Source organism: Camellia sinensis, chromosome 9 (genome assembly GCF_055761805.1).
Source record: "Camellia sinensis isolate YWXY chromosome 9, ASM5576180v1, whole genome shotgun sequence".
NCBI classification, from domain to species: Eukaryota; Viridiplantae; Streptophyta; class Magnoliopsida; order Ericales; family Theaceae; genus Camellia; species Camellia sinensis.
The window spans coordinates 56,773,352-56,795,714 of NC_138969.1; the positions used below are offsets into that span (position 1 = coordinate 56,773,352).

General features: G+C 33.2%; 3 protein-coding genes and 1 long non-coding RNA gene across 4 annotated transcripts; all 4 read right to left on the bottom strand.

The window, feature by feature from the left end:
- Positions 1 to 864: 864 nt before the first annotated feature.
- On the bottom strand, positions 865 to 9,675 carry LOC114297889 (uncharacterized). The gene is made up of 3 exons (XM_028242367.2): positions 9,403 to 9,675; positions 4,305 to 4,473; positions 865 to 3,713 (listed from the first exon to the last, which is right to left on the bottom strand). Exons 1-3 carry the CDS (start codon positions 9,499 to 9,501, stop codon positions 1,027 to 1,029), a joined length of 2,955 nt encoding a protein of 984 aa, XP_028098168.2. The 5' UTR covers positions 9,502 to 9,675; the 3' UTR covers positions 865 to 1,026.
- Positions 9,676 to 16,264: 6,589 nt separating this feature from the next.
- On the bottom strand, positions 16,265 to 16,683 carry LOC145799094 (uncharacterized). Its single transcript, XR_014341096.1, has 3 exons — positions 16,611 to 16,683; positions 16,436 to 16,504; positions 16,265 to 16,321 (listed from the first exon to the last, which is right to left on the bottom strand). It is a non-coding gene; the product is annotated as an uncharacterized LOC145799094 (long non-coding RNA).
- Positions 16,684 to 16,763: 80 nt separating this feature from the next.
- LOC145799442 (protein FAR1-RELATED SEQUENCE 3-like) lies at positions 16,764 to 17,318 on the bottom strand. Its single transcript, XM_082889026.1, has one exon. It carries the CDS (start codon positions 17,316 to 17,318, stop codon positions 16,764 to 16,766), a length of 555 nt encoding a protein of 184 aa, XP_082745152.1.
- A 308-nt stretch (positions 17,319 to 17,626) lies between these two features.
- Positions 17,627 to 19,760, bottom strand: LOC145799443 (protein FAR1-RELATED SEQUENCE 5-like). Its single transcript, XM_082889028.1, has 2 exons — positions 19,659 to 19,760; positions 17,627 to 18,895 (listed from the first exon to the last, which is right to left on the bottom strand). Exons 1-2 carry the CDS (start codon positions 19,758 to 19,760, stop codon positions 17,627 to 17,629), a joined length of 1,371 nt encoding a protein of 456 aa, XP_082745154.1.
- Between the last annotated feature and the right edge of the window lie 2,603 nt (positions 19,761 to 22,363).

Here is a 22,363-nt window from a genome sequence, read left to right on the forward strand (position 1 = left end):
ATCATTTTGAAAAATTTCTCAATATTATTGTCAATATCAAATAATCATGACGTAAACAAACAAACAAAAAAAAAACATGCATTGCAAAAGGCGGAAATTAGATATCAGTTGTACCATGAAAAATGTATTACAAAATTATGAAAAAAATTATGTTTAATTATTAATATGTACAAAATTTACCATTTATTTATAATTTTTTGCAAAATTACACTGAATTAAAATTCCCCCTTTAAAAAATCACAACATTTTCATTATTTTATTACTCAAAATTATTAAATAAACAAGTCAAATCGCTAGTAATTATTTCTATAAACAAAGCTATCTCTCTATTTATCCTTTAATGAAGGCTGTGCTGGTTATGGGAAATAGAGATTGTTTGCTACAGTTTTTGAGGGATGACTGGGGTATTTTGGAAAGATAATTAAAACCTGTTTTTTTTTTTTTTTTTGGCTTTTTTTTGACTTTTTTGTGGAAGTGGGATAAAAGCTGAAAAGTGGTTTTAACCCACTTCCCAAAATATATTTCTTATTTTAATTTAGAAATCTGTGCCAGACTGTTTGGTACAATTTCTACTTATTACTTATTAGGTAGAAATAACTTAAATCACCTGAAAAAAAATTAATTATTTAAAAGTTAGGATAGAAATACTTTTAACTTTTACTTTCTGATTATCAACTTTTAACTTAAAAAAAAAAACTCCACTAAACAGGGCCATAAGCCCCTTCCTGAATCCTCATTTTAGTAAACAACCCAGATATGTTCAACCGAGGTATGGCTTTGTATCTTTCTTATACAGTCTATTTTCCAATGAATGCAGTTCTGAAATAAATAAAAGTAAAGAGGTTTAGTTGAAGATCACTATCATAATGACAAACCACAATTTTTTTTATTCATATAGAAAAATGTGCAACAATTATAATTACAGAGGTTTCAAATTAATGTACAAACTCTGGAAAGTAGTATAAGTTCTCCATGCTTTCATAATCTTCTAATTCCAAATTTTGCAAAGAAATGTTAAATGTGTCTCTATGAAGCTAAAGAACTTAGCTTCTTTTCAAGAACTTTGGCACAGCGAAGAGCATCGAGTGCCTCGGCTTGCTTTCCTGCCCGTTTCAAGTTTATCGCCTCTACTTTCTCTGCCTTAATCTGTGCCTCCAGTCGGATTCTTTCCCGGCTAGAGTTTTCACCCTTATCGACGACAGACTTTATTGGCTCCGGTTTCTCAGGGCCTTTCAATACAGTACTATCATCTTCAAATCCTATTTCTTTCAAAGCAAACAAAAGTTGGGGATCAAGAAAATCCTCCACGCCAACATCGTCAGCTGGCTTTGCTCCACTGACAGAAGGTTTTGCAGAATCATCCAACTGGGCTTCAAGAGCCTTTGCCAATTGGAACTCAGCCTCTGATTCTTCAATTCGACCTTCCCTTCGGAGTTTCAGTGCAAGCCGTTTGTGGCTGAGGGACTCCTGTTGCAGCTTGAAACGATCTCGACCCAAGTGTGGTTTCAGAGTCAAATTTGACGGGCTGTGCTCTTTTTGTACATTAGAAGGGACAAGTGAAGTAGAATTTGAAACATCACTAGAACTAGTACCAGGGTCAGAATTGTTCTCTAAAAGCTTTGCTTGTCGAAGTTCCTCCCTAGCTTCTGCCAATTTCCCCTCTCTCTTCAAAGCAACAGCCTTCCTTTTGACAGCCAAGATTTCTTGCCGGACAGAACTTTGGTCATTGCGAGAAACAGTTGCCAAAACTGAATCAGATTCATCAATATGTGGCTTCTTGTTTTTATGAACTGTTGCATCTATTTTTTCATGTTCAATGTGGTCATTGGTTCCAAGATCTTCAATGACTAGATGATCAGGATGTACAAAATTACTAATGAACTCATTTTCCACATGCTTATTGGTTTCAGCTCGCATTTCTTTTTTTGGCACTTCCATCTCTGCCGATTGGGCCTCCAATACTTGCGCCATTTTCAGCACTTCCTCTGCCTCCTCAATCTCCCCTTGGCGTCTGAAGGCGAGTGCCTTTCTTTTCAAGCCTAAAAGTTCCCTCTGGATTTCACCTTTACTGCTTCTAGACACACCCATCGGAATAGAATTAGCAGCTCCACTAACAGAAGAATCGCTGATCTGCTCAGAAAGATTGTCATTTTGTTTAGAAGGTTTGGATGGAAATTTAACATTTTTGTCATCTTCGTCTTTCCACCCCAAGTTCCTTAAAAGTGAAAGATATGTCAGGTCATGCATGTCCTGCTCTGTCACGTCCCCATCTCCATCATCTCTGAGATCTGGAATTGCTAAATTATCAGATTGCTTATTACTCACATTGACCTGTGTCGCCTTCACTTTTGAGGCATTATCCATCTCTTCCAACTGTTGCTCAAGAACCTTCCCTTTTTTCAATTCTTCATCTGCCTCATCCAATTTACATTCCCTTCTCAAAGCTAGAGCTCTCTTTTTCAGGCCCAGAAGCTCTTTCTGAACCATTAGTCTACTCTTTGGTGCCAATTTAGAGTCTGCTTTGTCCATTCCATCAACATTTCTGACATCGGCCTCCTTTGGCTTTGATGGGTTTTCGGCAGATTGAACAATTGAGCCCTTCTCAACTATTGCGGAATTGTGTGCCTTTGAGTTAGTTACTTGAGTAACATAGTTGTTGACATCCTTTTCAACTACTTCGTCAGTCCAACCTAATGATTTTAAAGCAGTAGCAATTTCTGGGTCATCCACATCTTTGTCAGTCACTTCAAAATTGATGTCAACACCAAGATCATCTGTGATGCCTATCAGATTATCAAAATCAAAATTGGCATCTGGCTCATAGGCAACCAACAGGCTATCTTGCTTATCACCATCAATAGCATGGATCAAAGCAGAGAGTTCATCATCAGAATCTTCAGCATCAGCCAAGAATTCTTGTTCCTCAAATTGCTTTTCAAGAACTTTGGCTCTCTTTAGCTCTTCCTTTGCTTCAGCAAGTTTCCCTTCACGCTTCAATGTCAGAGCCTTTTTCTTATGTGCAATGACTTGGGTCTTGTCAATGCCACGACTTCCCTTGTCTGTATTAGTTTTTGGTGAGATTTCTCCAAGAAGATTAGAAAGTTCACCCTCTAAACTTATGCTTGCTGGTTTCTTATCTGCACCACGAAGATCCATATCAGACCATCCAAGTTCTTTGAGTTCAGCAGCCAGGTCAACTTTTTCTTTTCCGTTTTCAGAAGAGAGTTTGTTTGTTCTTCCAGAGTATGTACTGTCAACATTGGTTTTCTGGATCTCTGTTATGTTGCTTGAAGACAAAGCTTTTTTACGATTTTTTCTTAATAATAATTCCAAATCCCCAGCCTGCCGCTCAAGCTCTTTTCCCCTTTTAAAAGCTTTTAAAGCCTCTTCAGATTTTCCTCCTGCTTTTAGAATTTTATACCTCTTCTTTTCATCCAGAGCTTGCTGACGCAATTCTTCAGGGCTAGCAGATTCCCTCTCACCCAGCACCTGATTAGGCTGCACAACAGAAATACTTCTAGGTATTTCATCTCCCTCAACGTGAGTGGCCACTTCTTGAATGTTTGAAAATGATGCACTATTTCTATCCCTTTTGAGTGTGGAAACCATGTTAGCCGTGGAACACTCTCCTGAAGAAACCAATTCCTTATTCTCATTACCCAGAATCTGGTTTACAACTTCATCCTCATGTCTAGATGTCAGTTTTGAACCACCTGAAAATAGGCTATCAACATTTAGTCATTAAGAGTACCTCTTAATATAAAGAGTAAACTATGATTGAAAAGAAGGGGAAAAAAAAAAAAAAAAGATCTGATCCAGTACCAGATATTCAATCTACCAACATATTCCAAATATATATGCCAACTTTATGTCAGAACTATTGAACACATCAAGTTCCGGAACAAAAATGACTCCTGATTGACAAACAGTTACACTAATAGCATACAGCTACATTCATAGAATATTACAATATTAGTCATATTTGAAGTCAATTATATGCAATTCTGTGTTATTCTGCATGCAGGAGAATCCAGGGAAGCAAATACTTGGCAACAAAATCAATTGGTTATCTCATGAAATCCATTTGAAACTTATTCAACCCGAACATTTACTTTGGCAGTATACAGAGTTTCAACCAGGAGCTAATCTTGTAAATAAAATATGAAAACATTGTTAGTGTCCAGTAATCTTTTGACTTAGTGCCCCTTCCAAAACATGTAGTTGTTCCACGAAAAACAAAATTAGTGAACCATAATGCCAACTAAAATTACAATCTTGGACAACAATGAAATCTAAGACTGTACCTCTCCTAGTTTTGTTCTCATGTCCATGTCGCATTTCAAAACGTGCTGCCTCTTCGAGTTTTTTGCAGGGTTCACAAATACGAACTGGTGAATCACCATGTCCACATAACACCATTCTTTGCCGGGTACAAGCGTTGCAAAACAAGCCCCCACACCTGCGGCAGTGATGCTGAAAATCCACAAAACATCAAATAAGAAATAAAGGCTAAACGGAAATAATTAGTGCAATAGAAACTCATGTCTGGAAGTAACATCTAATTGAAAACCACAAGAACAGAAAAAGCAATTACTAATTGGATACAAATGTTTCATCTGTTATATAAAGCCAATTGTCTCAAGAATATGGTCAAGGTAATTTATTCTCCTATAAACAATACACTGCTATTCTTCTATAACGATGCAATGCTCATAGCATCCAATATTTGAACTCCAATAATGACTACAAAACAAGCTTAGTAGCATCCATATGTGTTCAGCATGAAAGTTATGTTTAAAAGTTTTGTATCTTCTCCTGCTGAGCTGCCTTACTTACGCAGATTTCCTTATTATTAGTACCTTACCAAAACTTTCTGAAACGAGTTGTTCAACAAAAGTACTCCTTCAACTCATTGCCAAACAAGACACCCAATGAAACCTGAGATAGATCTGGTATCCATTCAAGGATAAAATGTACGTTAAAGTAAATAACCAAATTTTTTTAGATTGGCTTTAAATATCAGGATTCATGTTTAAAATCCAAATAATGAAAAGCCTCTTTTTTTCCCCCTTTAACCAGGAAAAAACAAACAGTATCTTGCTATCAAATAGCCATGCATGGAACTTGTCAACTACAAGACTTGTTGCTTCATAGATTTGAAAACAAAAAATCAATTATTTGGTGAGCAACGTTTCATACTAGATGCAAATTAAGTTTTGCCTAGGTCACCACCAAGCTACGGTTTTGAATTAGCATAAAAGTTGTGACTAGTTGGTTGGCTTTTATTTAGACTCCACGCCCAATAGAATTGGGCTACAGAAAATCATCATTTCTACAGATTTTTCTTTGGCAAATAAAGAAAGTCATTAAAAAAGACCTATGAAGGGGATGCAACCGAAGTACATAGAGGGTATACATAGTGAGCCAACAAAATCAAAAGAAAAAAAGAAAAAAAAAGAATATGTCCCAGTAACTCTTAATCTATGGACACAGGGTACAACTCTCTTAGCCTGATAGAGAAAAGATTTAAAAAAAAAAACGATCAACATCAAATACTTCAGCTCCAGTGTAGGATGCTCCACCTCCATCAAAGGTTTGCCTGATTTCTTCCTAACGGATGCATCAATGGCACCTACAACACAGCTGTAGCATGTAGCCCACATCTTCCAAGCAATCTTCTTACCACAGCTCCCTCACAAACACCCTATGAAGCACAAACACCCTATGAAGCACGAACACCTCTTTGAAGGTCATGTACAGGTGTCCGACACGTGTCGGACACGGACATGCTCCGAACACGTGTCAAACAAGATGGAAAGAGCCGGACACGCTGAGGCACTTGAGACACGCTACGGACACGTTAGAACACAGTTGGGACACACTGGGGATACGCTGATGACACGTTGAGGGCTATTTTTTTTTTTAAATAAATTTTTTCACTAAAATAATATATCTAATATTGATAAATTTGATAAAATTAAGCATGAAATAAAATACATATTAAATATTTAAAAATATAACATAAAATAAACATATAAAATTATATGTTTTGCATGTGTCCCCAATGTGTCATGTCCTCTATTTTTTAAAAAATTTCGTGTCCGCGTGTTTGTATCCGTGCTTCTTAGCAAACACCCAATCATACCAACAAACAACTCAAGCTTAACCCCTGACCAAGGTACTAACCCCAAGAGGGTCAAGGCCCCACTCCCGACCTAAACAGGCTTTACAGTGTTAGGGTGCCATTTTGAAGTTGGAGCCTTAGCAAGGGGAGGTGATTGTCGAGTGGGCGAGGTGAGGTGAGGTGAGGTGAGCCAAGGCACATGGTACCGAACATATACTCGTCATGCAATGGTGGTGAAGTGCATAGTGCCTAGGTGAGGTACTTACGTGAAGTAGCAAGGGGAAGGCTCATGAACCAATGTGCAGTGCTTAATTGAGTGGGTTACAAGCAAACAAGTTGGGGCAAGGTGAGGAAGTGGTGCCTAGGGGAGGCATCCCATCTTGTGAGGGCTCTAGGCAAGTAGATTGTCTAAGGTAATAGAAAGTTCGTGCCTCATGGTTAAGATGCATAAGCCACATACCCAAAATGCTGGAAAGGTGGGTGGGATAACAAGATTTGTCATAAGACTCACAACCAAAAGAAGAAATCACCATACCATAAGAAACCAATGATTATATCTTCTCAAACAACCTAAATCCTCTAAGCTTAATCAACATTTGATAGGTTATTCAACCTTGAGCAATCTTGGTTATTAGCTATGAAGCACGGGTACTCCAAAAATAGTACCGTACGAGTACCGGTTACTTACCGGGTGCGGGTACGCGTACCGGTACGGCGGTACGCGTACCGGGTACGGCAAAAGAGGGTCCGGTACGCTTGGCTTATTCGGGTACGGCATGGGTACGGCGTGCGTACGCCAAGGCCTTTGTTTTTTTTTTTTTTTTTTTTTTTTTTTTGCCCTTGCAAATTAGCAATTATTATTATTATTTTTTATTTTTTTTGGTGCCCTTGCAGATCAGTAATTTTGATGTTTCTCTGTTGTCCTGTTTGTCTGTATAAATTGTAGAAGCATATCAACAAATGATTTTAATATTTTTAAAAAGCAATTTGAACCAAAAAAAATAACAAGGCCTATAAAGGGTAATTCTGTGTATGACTATGCATTATGCTTTTGTTTTAGATCTTCCTAGAATTTCTTTATAAAATCTTTAATCATAACAAACTTTTAAAGTTTATGCACAAAACATTAAAAATTGATACTGTATTAGTTGATTAGTAGTTGTTGGGAATGATGCAATTTTATGTATTATGCAAATTGCAATTGACAACCTACACCAATTGAGAATTTTTTTCCTTTATTGTTGGAAATTAACTTTAAATCTTTCTTTGGTCTCCTGTTATTTCTTTGGTCTCACCCTATAAAAATAGCAAATTGATGAGCAAAAAGAAAGATTTTAAAAATAAATTATGATCAAAATTCACAGTGCATAACATATCAAAGTGAGAGATTTCACAAATATTATTTTTAACGCTTAATGGTTTTAAATTATAGGAAAATGAGTAGTTCTTTTTTTAGTTTTGATATTTAATTTTAATTTGTAGATTGGATCCTTTAATCAAAATTATATTTAAAAAAAAATAAAAAAATATCGGCGTACCGTAGCCGTACTCGTATCGTACTTTTTTTGAGTTTTGCCGAATCGACGTACCCGCACTCGTACCCGTACCGTACTCGTACTCGCACCCGTGCTTCCTTGGTTATTAGTAGGGCTTCGTTCATTAGCTGGTGTTTGATCAGTCATTCTAAGGTGGCTGACATTTTTTTAGCTATGCATCATCACACACCTCATGTGGATCTAGCTTTCAACAGTGTAGAACATGTTGGAAGAGTCTAAGAGATGTTATTGGTTGCTAAGTTACATGCATGCTAGTAAGGCGTGTATGTTTCTCATTCTGGTACAAATTCATATTTTTCATGACCTACACCTAAGAAGCACGGACATAGATTCCAGCAAATTAAATAAAAGGTCACACTTGGCAAATACGACACCGATATGGCATCTGTTTTAGAGTGCCCGTGCTTCATAGGTCTATACCATGCAAGTAAAAGAAATCCTAAGCAAATGTTCGTTCTCTCAAAAGTTGTAATCTTCCTATTACTAATTATGACAACTTCCTAATTTATGTACCACCTTGACCTTGGGATCAAATGAATTTTTGGGAAGCTACATACAACAATTACTAGCTTACCAATCATAGTGACTTGGCTTTGGAGCAACTTATGTGGGCTCTGCCCCCTAAAACCATTGTTTAAGTCTTCGTCATTTACTCCCATTTATTCTATCATGCACCTGTCTTCTTCATCTAGAGGCATTGCATTGCATCAATATGGACCAAATAATCTGTCAGGTGTACATTCAAAGATGGATAAAATTGCTATTTACCTATCCTTCTAGGGAGGAGTGAATAGTAGTAGAAACGAGTAAATGGTATTTTCCCTTAGTCCAATAGTAGAATAAAGGGGAAATAGCATTTACGTGGGACAGTGGCAAAATAATTGCAGTACAAGTGGAATCCTTTTTGGTGTTAGTTTGACACACAGGAAAGGACTGCAACATACATGGGGAGAGACTTGCACCTCATCAAAATGAGATTTATTTTCCACTATCCAACTGAAATGCAATTTGCCCTGGAATCAATCAGCTATTACAAGCTTCTTTTTAGTTGCAAGGAATGATTCTGATAGAGAAAATCCATCCCCTATAGCACTCGCATATTTCACTACTAGCACTTACTTCCATAAACATTCCCTTTCCACTAGCTCTACAAGAAACACTTCAAGAAATGAGGCTGATTGAACAAATTCAGTTTCTTCAATCCACAAACCCCAACAAATTCCCATATAGTTGATTCAAGAAAAAGCAAATTTTGAGGAGATTTTTAATTATTTAGCCATTTCAATACTCTTCAACAATTTCTGCAATAATTTGGTCGATTTGGCAACTTCAAATTTAAGTTACAAAGACAAAAATACCAACAAATCAGTTGTGGAAACTCAATCCAAAATTTGGCAAATTAAGCAAATCTAAACCAGGGCAAAACAATTTCACCAAAATTAGTAAGTCAAAAACTATGACTTGAACTGAATCATTATTAAACAAGTTCTATAACAGCGTTAAACAAAACAAATTCTCATACATCCAAAAAAACTCCATGCTATCACAAAAATAATCAACCCATGGTATTCAAGTTTCAAAATTAGAACCCTAAAACCAATTTCAGAAAATGGGTCTGAAAGAAATCTATAAGATAATCATATAAATTGCTCATTTGAGAGAGATATCAACAATATAACCTAATCATGACCATCAGTTCCAGTAGACTAGAGAGAGAGAGACCTTGCGAAAGATGAAGGTGAACTGAGAGGAACGTCGTTGACAATGTGTGCCGTCGACCACCCAATTGTTTCCTCCCTGCAACCCGATCTTCTCCAACATCTTTTTTCTGGGTTGTATGAATGAAGACAATCGAAAGCACAACCGAACGAAACAATTTATGAATTCTGAAGATCAAAACGGAGCGACTCTTTGAAGCTTTGAAGCAGAGTGAATTTTTATAGGGAAATTTGAAGAGCATCACCTATCCGTTCCTCATTTCTTTCGTTAAATTTAAATTTGATAAAAAAATCTTCTTATTAAATTTTCAACAAATTAAAAAAAAAAATTTTTTATTAAATTAAAATTTCATCAAATTATTTATGAAATATAAATTTAATAAAAGTTTTAAAAAATAAAATATTTCTTAGAATTTATTTATTTTAGATACTAGGTAACGTTTGAACAATAAAAGGTTCAAAAGAAGACTAAGGTCTTGTTTGGCTAGTGTTCCTTTTAGTTAAAAAGTTAAAAAGTTACTAAAAAAAATTAAAAAGTCAATAATTCATACAAAAAAATCAAAAATTCTATTTTCTCTCTACTTTTTGCGCATCTTTTCGTAAAACGTCAAAAAGTCATCTCAAACATACTAATTTTTTTTATATCACGTTTTAGCCAAAAAAATTAAAAAGTTACTAAAAAAACCTGTTTCCAAACAAGGCCTAAGGCTCGTTTTCGAAAGTGGATTAAAAATTACTTTCCAACTTTTAACTCACTTTCATCTCTTATAAAAAAGTTAAAAAACAGATTTTAATCATCATTCCAAAACACTCTTAAAGTGATATTTTGGAAAGATGATAAAAACTTAGGCACTATTTGGTTGTCTTTTCAAATCATTATTTCACTCACATATTCTAATACTCTGTTTGGTTGCAATTTTCAAAACATGATTCCAAGCCCACATTTGAAAATATGTTTGGTAAACCAGAATTTTTGAATTTTGAACAACCAAAAAGAACGGATTGGGTCTATCCAATTGTTCGCCCAAACATTCTCCTGGATAATTTTTGAATTTTTTGATATACCCAATCGTCCGCCCGAACATCCTCCCGAACTTTAGGTTAGTTGACCGGAACAGTATTTTTTTTTTTTTTTTGGGCAATTGCCACATGTTATTTGAAAATATATATATATTATATTTTTTAAACATAGAAATTATTTTTTTAGACTAAAATGACAAATTATTTGGCCATTTATTTAAAATTAACAACAAAAAATTTTTAATAAAAATTAATTTGTCACAGTAATTTTTAAAAAATAAAAAAAAACATTTTTAAACAAAGCAATTAAAAAAATTCAATCAAAAGTAATTTTAAAGCACTAGCTAAATATTTTTTTAACAAAAAATAATATATATTTGCAATATTTTAAATAAAAAAAAACATTTTCAGAATTTTTTGAATTTTTTAAATAAAAAAATTATTTTTTTCAATAATTATTTTTTTGAATTGAATTTTAAAAAGAATTTGATTATGAGTTTTGAATAGAATTTTCAATAAAGTTTTAAGTTGTGTGCTTGGTTATGAGTTATAAATTTTTTAATTAAGTTTTAAAAACTCTTTTCAAAAGTCAAAACCAAACAACTTTTTTTATTTCAAAAATTCAAAACTCAATTCAAAATTCAATTCAAAACTCTTTTCAAAATTCATAAGCAAACAAATTTTCTTTTTTCAAATCATGATTCAACAACTCACAAACTCAAAACACAACTCTATTTTCAAACTATGATTCTAAAACTAAACCAAACGCTATCTTAATTTTTTGAATTTTTTGATTTTTTATAATTTTTTTGTATAAAAAAGTAGAGAGGTGATGTAATCTAAAAAAGTAAAAAAAATTAAAAAGAAAAAGGGTAAATTACAAATACACCCCTAAGATTTGAGTAAAATACAAATCGTCCCCTGTGGTTCTGGAAATTACATTCCACCCGTTGAGGTTTCTAATTTCATAACAAATCGTCCCTTTTATTAATAAATCATCAAGTCAATTAACTGTTTTTAATGATGTTATAAATATGTTTCAATTAATAATTAAGGTAATTTTATTATTATATAGGAGAGCAATTATGAATTTCTTTTTTTTAGTTAATTCTGTTAAATAAAAAATTTTAACAAAGGGGTATTTGTAATTTTTCAAATTACAAGAAAAAATCTGTACATTAAGTAAAACTCAAGAAATGTATTTATAATTTATTTAAAAAAACAAAAAAAAAAGAGCTAAAAAATCAATATTCCCAAATTGCCCCTAAGCCCGGTGCCGACCATATCAGCCACTAGAAAAGGCCAAGAGCTTTGGAGGGGTCTTCATAACGAGTTCAAATCTTTGGCCGCTCTTTCCAGCAGCACTACAAAACGACGTCGTTTTGTATATATATATATATATATATATATATATATTTCCTTTCTTTTCTTCTTATTCACCTTTCCCCTTTTCATTTTTGAACCCTAGACACAGGACACGAAGGAGAGGAGAAGATCTGGACGATCTGGAAGAGTGAGGCAACGATACAGGACAAATGAGAGAGACAATCTGGAAGAGTGAACTGACGAGGTTCGTTTCTCTCCCTTTCCATTCTTTTCTATTTTTCCCTTTCGATTTTCCATAGATTTTCCATTCTTTTTTTTGCCCATACTCTTTTTGGTTGATGAACATAGATTCGGACAATGGTTGATGAACATAGATTCCATATATTCCATTCTTAAATATGTTCAAATAAAACAGAGTTTGAGCAATAGGACAATGGTTGATGAACAGAGTTTGAGAAATAGGACAATGTTCCATAGATTCCATTCGGACAACGGTTGATGAACAGAGTTTGAGAAACAGAATTCCATGCTCATATTTCTTAACATATTTAAGAACAGGATTACAAATATTTTTATTTGAACAGGGTGAACAAATTCTTATTTCTCAGAACATATTTCAGTTGAACATAGATTTCTTTCTATTACAGAATAGATAACTAGAAAATAAAGTAGTATGCTAATCATTTTTCATCTGCATCTGTCACTGTAATTGAGTAAACTGCAAATGAATTTGACCCAAGTTTGTCAAAGTATGCTCCTATAACCTGTAGACATTACAAATGCACAACATTGTTCTTCTCATCACTTAGTCGAGTCTCTATATGCAATCCTGATAACTGCACTAGCGGTCTAATAAGGTTCGTCCATGACTCTTTCTTTAGCACCGTATACGATAAATATGTGTTTTTTTTTTCTTTTTTAATTGACCAAAAAAATATTTGTTAATGAAATTAAGAAAAAATACATCAATAAAGAATAAAGAAGTTCAAAAATTGCACCATACCATGAAGTTATGATAATGTCATAGTATGCCTTACACTGTGTTTGGATTATGATTTTTTGTTAGAATTTATAAAGAAAAAAGAAAAGGTGGGTGAAATGTAAGTGAAATGTAACTATATTTCATTAATATTTTATTCAATTTTTTCTCTTTTTGTACCAATCTAGGGCAACATTAACAGTTGCTGCAGATGTTGCTTGGCACCTCCATTTATCATATGTGCTTGAATGCTCATTAACTTACTGTAAATCTCTATTTAGCTCACCTCAGATTCTCAATGCTTTTACTTTATTTACATACAAAAACCAACCATCCAAAACTTAAATTCTCAAATATACAGATTGTGAAATTTTACTTGTTGAATGCTAGAGAAGTTGGATCTGAATTCAAAACATACACTGATACACATCATATATATATTGAAAACAATGATTCAAACCCTATACTATCTTATTACTTACCAAAGTTATCATGCATTGATCATCCTAGCCCTCAAATTCAGTTCTGGAAAAGGTAGTCTGCAAAAAAGTGGGAATATTTTTATTTTTATTTTTTGAATGAGCAAACAGTTAAGTTGGTAGATTTCAAGTAAAGAATGCCAGTTTAAGGATTTAGATTACAAACTGAGATATCCCAAGTTCACAATCATTCAACAATATGTTTGACATACCTAACTTCTTTCTTTTTTTAATTTATAAATATGTTTGGCATACATAACTTTAACAATATGTTTGGATCTTGAAGTTATCTTGAAGTTATTAATGCAAGTATAGATCCATTTGTCAAGTGCACTTATTGATTAAATGAAATGTGCAATTAATTAGATCTGATAGATATAATTTATGCTTGAATGCATGCATACATATGCAAATGTAAATATAGCAAATTTACCCTAACTTGAGGGAAGTGTCAGAGCTTCCTGTTTAGGGCAACCTAAAATTTTTTTTAATAACCTTCTTGTTTAGGGCAACCTAAAAGTTTTTTTTTTTTTTTTTTTTTTAAAAAAAAGAAGCAAAAACCAGAAGATTGAAAAGTAGGTGTATGTAGGAATGATATGATTGAAGTTGAATGTGTATACAACTTTACTATGAATTGTGTGCATAATTTTGCAGGTGTCAAGTTCAACTGTTAACGGAGGTACCTCAGATTAGTTGACGTTCAACAACAGAAATTGCCCAAAATGTCATAAGAAAGCAACTATTCAAATTTCGGAGACGGAACAAAATAGAAACAAATTATTTTATTGTTGTAAAAATTGCGGCGATTTTATGGGATGGTGCTTGCCTACAAATTCACAAGGTAGACGTGAAGGAGTAGTGCAAATGGAAAATATGTCAACTGTCACCGAACAACAACTTCGACTTATGAACGAACAACTTCGATTTCAAAGCGAAGAACTTCAATTTATGAGGGCGAAGATGCTTAAGTTGGAAACAGACATAAATCAAAATTCGAGTCGTATTTATGGGTTGTGTATCTTGCTTGTAATTGGGATCGTGTTAGTTATAAAAATGTAATAGTTTTGTAATCTTTGCGACCCATGGGAGCTAGTGGCAGTTTGTATTGTTATGTGGTTAGGTAAACTATATCTTTGTATGGTTAACTGGACTTGTTAATTTTGTATGGTTACATGGTTATGTAATGGCACTTGGTTATTTTGTTCATTTTGTCCAGCAGAGCTGTGTAATCTGTGTAATCTGTTTGTATGGTTATGTTGTGCACTTTGTATGGTTATGATTATGTTCAACCTGTCCGTTACAGGGTGTAATGAAAACAGAGAATAAGTGTGTTTTGTCCATTACAGGGTGTAATCAAAACAGGAAATAAAATCAAACCTGTCCATTACAGGGTGTAATCAAAACAGGAAATAAGTTCAACCTGTCCATTACATTATAAGGTGTAATCAAAATAGGAAATTTTAAAATTCAAATTGACATAGAAACATTGATTTTAGTTTTTAATGATGTCATCCAAACTTAAGCATTATATATTTCCATTCTTATTTTGAATATCCCAATTGTGAGAATTGGTATCATATGGCATGCAAAGTTTAAAGCTGTGCACTTTCATAACATGCAGAAAATGCTTTCAAATTACTCTTGAACAGAACACCCATTTTTTTTTTAAGAATGTAAACTAAACAATTCTAGAAATTACATTTTTAAACAAATGTGAAAAATGGCGCTTGAAGAATTATAATGGAAACCATAACATGAAGATTACCACAATTAAGTGGACAGTCCAACCAGTACAAAAAATTGAATGGAAAAACAAAGTAAACTATGAATCAAAGAAAGGATTCTGACCGTATTAATGAAGAATTTATCATGTGAAGTGTTATCATCCCAAATCAACAACAAAACTCTCACCCCTTCTTGGGATTTATACTTGAGCAATTCACCCAAATTCAAATCCCCACCAAACATTAATACTTTACTCAAACATTAATACATTAATACTTTACGCAAACATTCAAATCCCCACCAAACATTAATACATTAATACTAAACTCTCACCCCTTCTTGGGTGTAATAAAAAATGTCCATAAAAAAATTCAAATCCCACCAAACATTACAAATACATAAAAAATATATCCATAAAAATTATACAAATCCCACAAAACATTACAAATACATAAAAAAAAATTGTCCATCAAAAATATCCAAATCCCACCGAACATAAAAAAAAAAAATACACCCAAATCCACAAATATAATAACATCATCGTTCAGTGCAAGCCTTCCAAGGATGTCCATCCACACGACTGTCAGCAGGACTATGTGAGGCTTGTGACAGTTGGACTACAGTACTATCTCGAAGCAATTTCTGAAACGATGTCGGAGTGGGATACAGTAAAGGCATTGAATCAGGCGGCATTGACTGAGGCGTGTTATTTCCTTGCAATAGTGATACATGTATTAAACTTTTTTTAGAATCTATACTACATTTTCAATGTAAAGTATGTAACCAATTACAACTCACATCATATGTAGGATACATGACATGATGTACACTTGTACGACCCATGGCAAATGAAGGTTGAGATTGGGATTCAGGTCGAGATTGGGATTGAGGTTGAGAAATATAGATTGCACGACCATCACCCTAAAGTAAACCAACATAAAAAAATAAAGTATGAAATGAAAAATAGTAATAATGTATTTTCATTTTACAAATACAATATGAAATATTACCTCGGCATAATTAGTATGACCCATGGCAAAAGAAGGTTGAGATTGGGATTTGCGACCATGACCCTAAAGTAAACCAACATAAATAAAAGAAGAATGTCCATCAAAAAAAATAATAATGTATTTTCATTTTTAAAAACATACAATATGAAATATTACCTGAACATAATTACTACGACCCATGGCAAAAGGAGGTCGAGATTGACCTTGTGGAGTGTAAACACCCTAAAGTAAACCAACATAAAGCAAAGAATAAGACAATGCATTTTAAAAAAAATTCATAATGCATTTTCATGTTAAAAAACAAACAATATGTTATATTACCTCAACATAATTACTACCCATGGCAAAAGGAGGTCGAGATTGACCTTGTGGAGTGTAAACACCCTAAAGTAAACCAACATAAAGCAAAGAATAAGACAAAGTTCATAATTCCGTATGAGGTTCAATTTCTCTAACGTCTATGCATGTCAAAGGTAAACACCCTAAATTAAATATTACCTGTATCGAATGATTACCCATGTCGGAAGAAGGTTGAGATTGACCTTGATAAGTAGAAAAAGAACCATCCTACATGCATCACAAAAGACCAAAAATAATCAATATAACGCTACTAGTTGCAAAAATAATCAATCCAACAAATTAATACAAGGTTGCACACAATAGTAAAAATTACCTGACTAGAAATATTACCCATGGCAACAGGAGGCTCATATTGACCTTCAAGAGTACAAAAACTATCACCCTGCAAACAACCAAATTATTTAATAAATTATTTTCCTAACACACATAACACAAAATTGATAACACATAACAATCAGACATAACTTCAATTAATTACCTGCTTAAATTGCATTCTTTTCTTCTTTGCAATATATTTTTCCATCCCGCCCTTGATCCTCCTTCTTCCCTTAGTAGTTGCTTGTCTTTTCTTCAGTCCCTTGGCTTGGATTGGACAATCTACTTCATCACTCTGTGGGCATGTGTTAGCTGAGGAATTTCTGAATTCAATAATCTTCACTTGACCAAAAGTGTGCACACTTAATTTGTCTTCAACCATGACACTCAGTTCTTCACCTTTTGCAAGTGACAAATGATAAGTTTCTTCACTTTCGGCGACTCTACTTGCTATAGCTCTAAACATATTCATCAATGACCTATATCGGTCGCTTTGATGTAGTTTGACATCAGCCTTCACATCATACCCACGCCTATCTTTCACAGTTTTAGCCCTTGCTTTTTTAGTCCATCGTTTGAGTATGTATTGTGCAGGAAGGTCCTTTGCATTGATTATCTCTCTAAGCACCTTTAAACAATGTTGACACACTATGCCCTTCACTTCAAACTTCTTGCAACTACAACTCAAAAAACCATCTCTATCCATTGTCACATTCTTATCTTTTTTTTCATCTACATTCGTTTGAATTGTGAATATGGTACTCTCACCATCATGAATAGTGCCTACAATGGACGCTTCAATGGACTACACGTACTCATTTTGGAATTCCTCAAAAATTGTTTTGTTGTAAATATTTGCCATTTGCTTTAACATCATAGTTGGAATGGAAACCCTTGGCAATTTTTGACACAAATTATACTCGGCTTCCAATTCTTTATACCTCTTGTCATAGAGCACCCTCTCAAAATGCTTGAAAAATTCCATCAAATTATGATCACAATTGAGATAATCCTTCAAAAATGCATTGAATGATCACTTAGTTGAGTAATACTCATTCCAGCTGCCCAAGAATTCATAATATATGGCCATCCCCATTTCTCCTTCACACCAAAAGTTTGCGCCAACCAATGATTGTTGTGTGCATCATACCTATCAAGCATTTGGTCCCATTGTATTTTGAATTCTTCTTCATCATCAATTTGATGCATAAATTTTGAAAAGACACCCTTTACCCCAACATCTTTAAAGAGGGAACTCACATGCTTCATAGCATTTTGCATCAAATGCCATGTACAAAGTCGATGGTTTGTACTAGGCATGACAATTGGAATGGCCTTAGCCATCGCAGCATCTTGATCGGTGAAAATAGTTTTTGGAGCTTTGTTTGACATTGCCTCCAAAAAAATCTGAAACAACCATGTGAATGATTCGGCAGTATCATCATACATCAACGCTGCACCGAATACAACAGTTTCTCGATGATGATTAAATCCAACAAAGGTTCCAAAAGGTCTATGTTCATTATTTAATTTGTAAGTAGTGTCAAAGGTCACTACATCACCAAATTGAGCATAGTCCATTATCATTTGTGCAGCCGCCCAAAATATGTTACTTATTTGCTCTTCACAATCTAATTGGACTGCATAATAAAAGGATGGATTTTCTAAACTTTTCTTACGAAAGTATTGCAACTCACTACCCGCTTCTCCATATTCCAAATCTTTTTGTCTCTTCGATCTCAAGTAATTTTTTTGGTCCAATTTGGTGAAGCCAAGTGATGCTCTTCCACCAGATTCCCTACCAAATAGCTCATAAGCAGACCTAAGAGGAATTCCAGATTCTGCAGCCAATTCTACTTCAATTGCTTGGGTGGTAGATATTTTTCTTTGGGATGGCAACATATGAATGTACTCTTGAGGCACAAGATCATGATTATGATGTTCAACAAAATCAATGGCAACATATTTTCCTAAATTTCTATCTAACTTGATACTAAATCGAGCACGACAACCACACCTCACCTCTTGTCTCGGAAATTTTACTAGTGGATCTCGCTTGTCAATACCCCGAGTTCCTTCTTTGTAACATACAAAAGTCCGTGAAGTTATTTCCTTAGTATGTTTGTTCTTGTGTGCACATAGGTTCTTAATACTAAAGCCCACCTTTCCACCATAGGTATTGTAAAAATCATATGCAGCTTGTTCAGAGTCAAATGGCATGCCCAATTTTGGCTTCCAACCACAATTAGCCAACTCATTAATAGCATTATTTTCTTCGATTACCTGCAATTCGATTTATAGGTTCAATGAATCAATTTATATTACTTCGATCTATTGGTTCAATGAATCAATGAATCAATGAATCAATTTATATTACTTCGATTTATAGGTTCAATGAATCAATTAGCCAACATCAAATGTGAACTTATTTTGTTATAGGGAGTGGTTTATTAAGGTAGTTTTATTTTATAATTTTGTAAATCTCTTTGAAATGATGGACCAGATCATAGTTATAAATGATATCTTTTATATATAACTATCATAGTTATAAATGATATTGAAAAATCAATCATAGTTACTAATCACTCTTCTTTATAATTACTAATTTCTGAATTCACAAAATCCTTAATTATATATAAAAATTAATATAGAGAAATGTATAGAGAAAAATTAATATATACACTGGTATATTTGTATATTTGTAATGTCTGCAAATCAAAGCACTGGTAATGTGAAAAATTAATATATACACTGGTATATTTGTATATTTGTAATGTCTGCAAATCAAAGCACTTGTAAGTCTGAAAAATTGTATATTTGTAATGTCTAAAAAATTAATATAGCACTGGTATATTTGTAATGTCTGCAAATACATACAGACTGAAATAAAGAAATAGACTGACATATTTCTAACACAGAGACATGTATACCTCGTCACAGCCAAACAAAATATATACAAATACATGTATACATTGATTATCCAAACAAAATGTAAATATAGAGACTGAAATATACATATATACATAACACAGAGACTGAAATATACCTCATCACAGCCGAACTCGCGTCCCTCCGCCATCGTCGCGTCACAGCTGGACTCGCGTCCCTCCGCCAACCTCTCTCCATTACCGTCGCCTCCGTCCACCATCGTTCTCCGTCTTCGCAGATGGCACCGAGGAGCCACTCTCCGTTCTCCAGCGCCTCTCTTCTCTCTCTCTCTCTCTCTCTCTCTCTCTCTATCCAGCTGCGTGGTTTGTTAGGGCAAAACAGAGGAGAGAGGGACGAAGATGAAGTCAAAATGATCAGGCGGGAAATTCGAATTTTCAGAACAAAAAAAAAAAAAAAAAACCAACTAAACAAAACAACGTCGTTTTTTCACTACAAAACGACGTCGTTTTGTAGTGCTGCTGGGAGTGCTGCTGGAAAGAGCGGCCGAAGACCTGAACTCCTTCATAACTGCCAATGCCTAGCTCTGCTCTAAAATGGGCGAGTTTCGATCTTCTTCTTTTTCTACATTAAATTTGATAAAAATAAAAATTTAGAATAAGGATGGAATTTGTAAAAATATTTTAATGAGATAATTTAAAATATTTTAAAATATTTTAAAATTTTTACTTAAATTTAGAAATAATTTAGACTTAAAAAGTTGATGAAGGATTATAGATATCAAATTTGAATTTGATATAAACTTTGTTGAGAATGACTTCCAATCATTTCATTAAATTTGTATTAAAAAGTTGAATTTTCACTAAAATTTTCATCAAATGAAGGCAAAAACAAAAATTTCACTAAATTTTATATTAAAAAAAAATTGGGATAAATCTGGAATTTTTAAAAAATATTTGATGCAAATACTTAATCTTGTAAAGTTTTAAAATACTTAATCTTATAAGTGTTTCAATTTCATTAGGTCAGATATTTAACTATAATTTTTTTTAAAAAAAAAAAAATCAAACTCATTGTTTTAATTATTGTTATTTTTTTATTCATATTCATTTGTTACGTTAGGAATCATTAACTAAAAATTTAAAATATTTAAAGTAGCTATTCTAAACTTATTTATTTGTAAATATTCATTTTTGTAGAAGAGTGAAAACCCCCAAATTTTGCTATTAAAGTTTAACTTAAGTTTTGAAAATGTTAAATCACCTTTTCTTTGCAAATAAATCTTGATAAACAATAAGATAAGGTAAAGAAATCATTGTGAAATATAAATATATGTGTTCTCTAAACTAAGAGAAGAAAAACAAAAATATAGTTATTGCAAAGAAAAAAATATAACTTCAAAAAAAAAAAAAAAAAAAAAGACAAATTACAATGGTAGTCTCTATACTTTAGCTCTTATGTCATTTTTGTCTCTGTAATTTCAATTAGTTCGATTTTAATCTTGAATTTATGACTTTGTCTCAATTTAATCTAATTGATAATAACTCTTAGCATTTTTTTTTAATAAAAAATAAACATATAAGTGGCATGTATTATATTTTTAATGGCAAAATTATAAATTTACTTAACTCAGTGAGTTAATTTCAACCAATTCAGTAATATTTTTCGTCAAAATCACTAACGACATTATCAATTGAACAAAATTGACACAAAATCTTAAATTAAAGGATTTTTTTCGTAATAGGTGATGCGTACCATAATCTTTCTCAAAATAAATATTGGCAATGGTAAAATAAGGTTAAAAAAAAACTAATACATTATTATAAGGTTCTTTTAGATTTTTTTTCAAATCTCTTCTTAAATTAATGATTCAAATATGGTGTAAGTATTATTCAAACCGAGAGAAATAGAAAAAGTAGTTATTGCATTAAAAAAATAAATGGTAAATTACACTAACTTCTTATATATATATATATATATATTTAAAAATTGCATCAAAAAAATAAAGGGTAAATTACACTAATTTCTTTTTAAGATTTAAAAAAAATAAATTAATCTCATACTTTTAAGATAATTGTATTAACTTTCGTTTTTAGTATCGTGGTGTGTACCACAATCTTTCTCAAAACAAATATTATAGTGATTCCGGTTTTAACCCCTCACTTGTTGTATTCTGGACTCGAGTTTGTATGGTTTTGAATAGTTATTCATATCTTGTTTCCCTTGTCTTCCTTGTAACGCCCCAAAATCTCTCCAACATAATCCAAGTACATCGACTAACATTTATTATAGAATAATAGCAATTCCCATATCATCATAACATTGATCATTAAAGTTTGTACAAAATACTCCCATGTGCAAATTATACATTCAATGATATTACATACATGAATCTATAGCATGTGAAACGTCAAATTCAAAAGCAAATAAAATGCCCCCAAGAGCTTACAAATTCCAAGGCTTAGGCCCGGTTACACAAAAAATAGTCTCTCAGACTCAAACAGTTATAGCCCCAGGCTTACAAAATACAATCACAACAAAACAGAGCCTTGTGCTTTATATACATATGTCCACGCCCTAGATTGGCGGGTTCACCACATCCTTTCCTGCACCCAAATCTCATAGAAGTGATCATAAAACTCAGTAGAGAATTCTTAACAAAGTACATACATTTATGCAAGATTTCCGATAAGAAATGCACATTCCATGCTATGCCTTTTAAAAGAAGATTACATTTACATCCTTTGAAAACCACCATGCTCAATGTTAGCTTGAAATCTCAACGATTTAGAAATTTACAGTTTAATTTCAATGGGGCGGTAAATACGACTCGGGTAATCCCTAGGTTGGTGTCTGCAAGTAGGC

Coding starts and splice junctions, on each gene's coding strand:
- LOC114297889 (XM_028242367.2), bottom strand. CDS start 9,501: ATGTTGGAGAAGATCGGGTTGCAGGGAGGAAACAATTGGGTGGTCGAC. Junction 4,474..9,402: donor TCACCTTCATCTTTCGCAAG/GTCTCTCTCTCT, acceptor GTGGATTTTCAG/CATCACTGCCGCAGGTGTGG. Junction 3,714..4,304: donor TGAGAACAAAACTAGGAGAG/GTACAGTCTTAG, acceptor GCCTATTTTCAG/GTGGTTCAAAACTGACATCT.
- LOC145799442 (XM_082889026.1), bottom strand. CDS start 17,318: ATGGATAGAGATGGTTTTTTGAGTTGTAGTTGCAAGAAGTTTGAAGTG.
- LOC145799443 (XM_082889028.1), bottom strand. CDS start 19,760: ATGGTGGACGGAGGCGACGGTAATGGAGAGAGGTTGGCGGAGGGACGC. Junction 18,896..19,658: donor GCGAGTTCGGCTGTGATGAG/GTATATTTCAGT, acceptor ATCGAATTGCAG/GTAATCGAAGAAAATAATGC.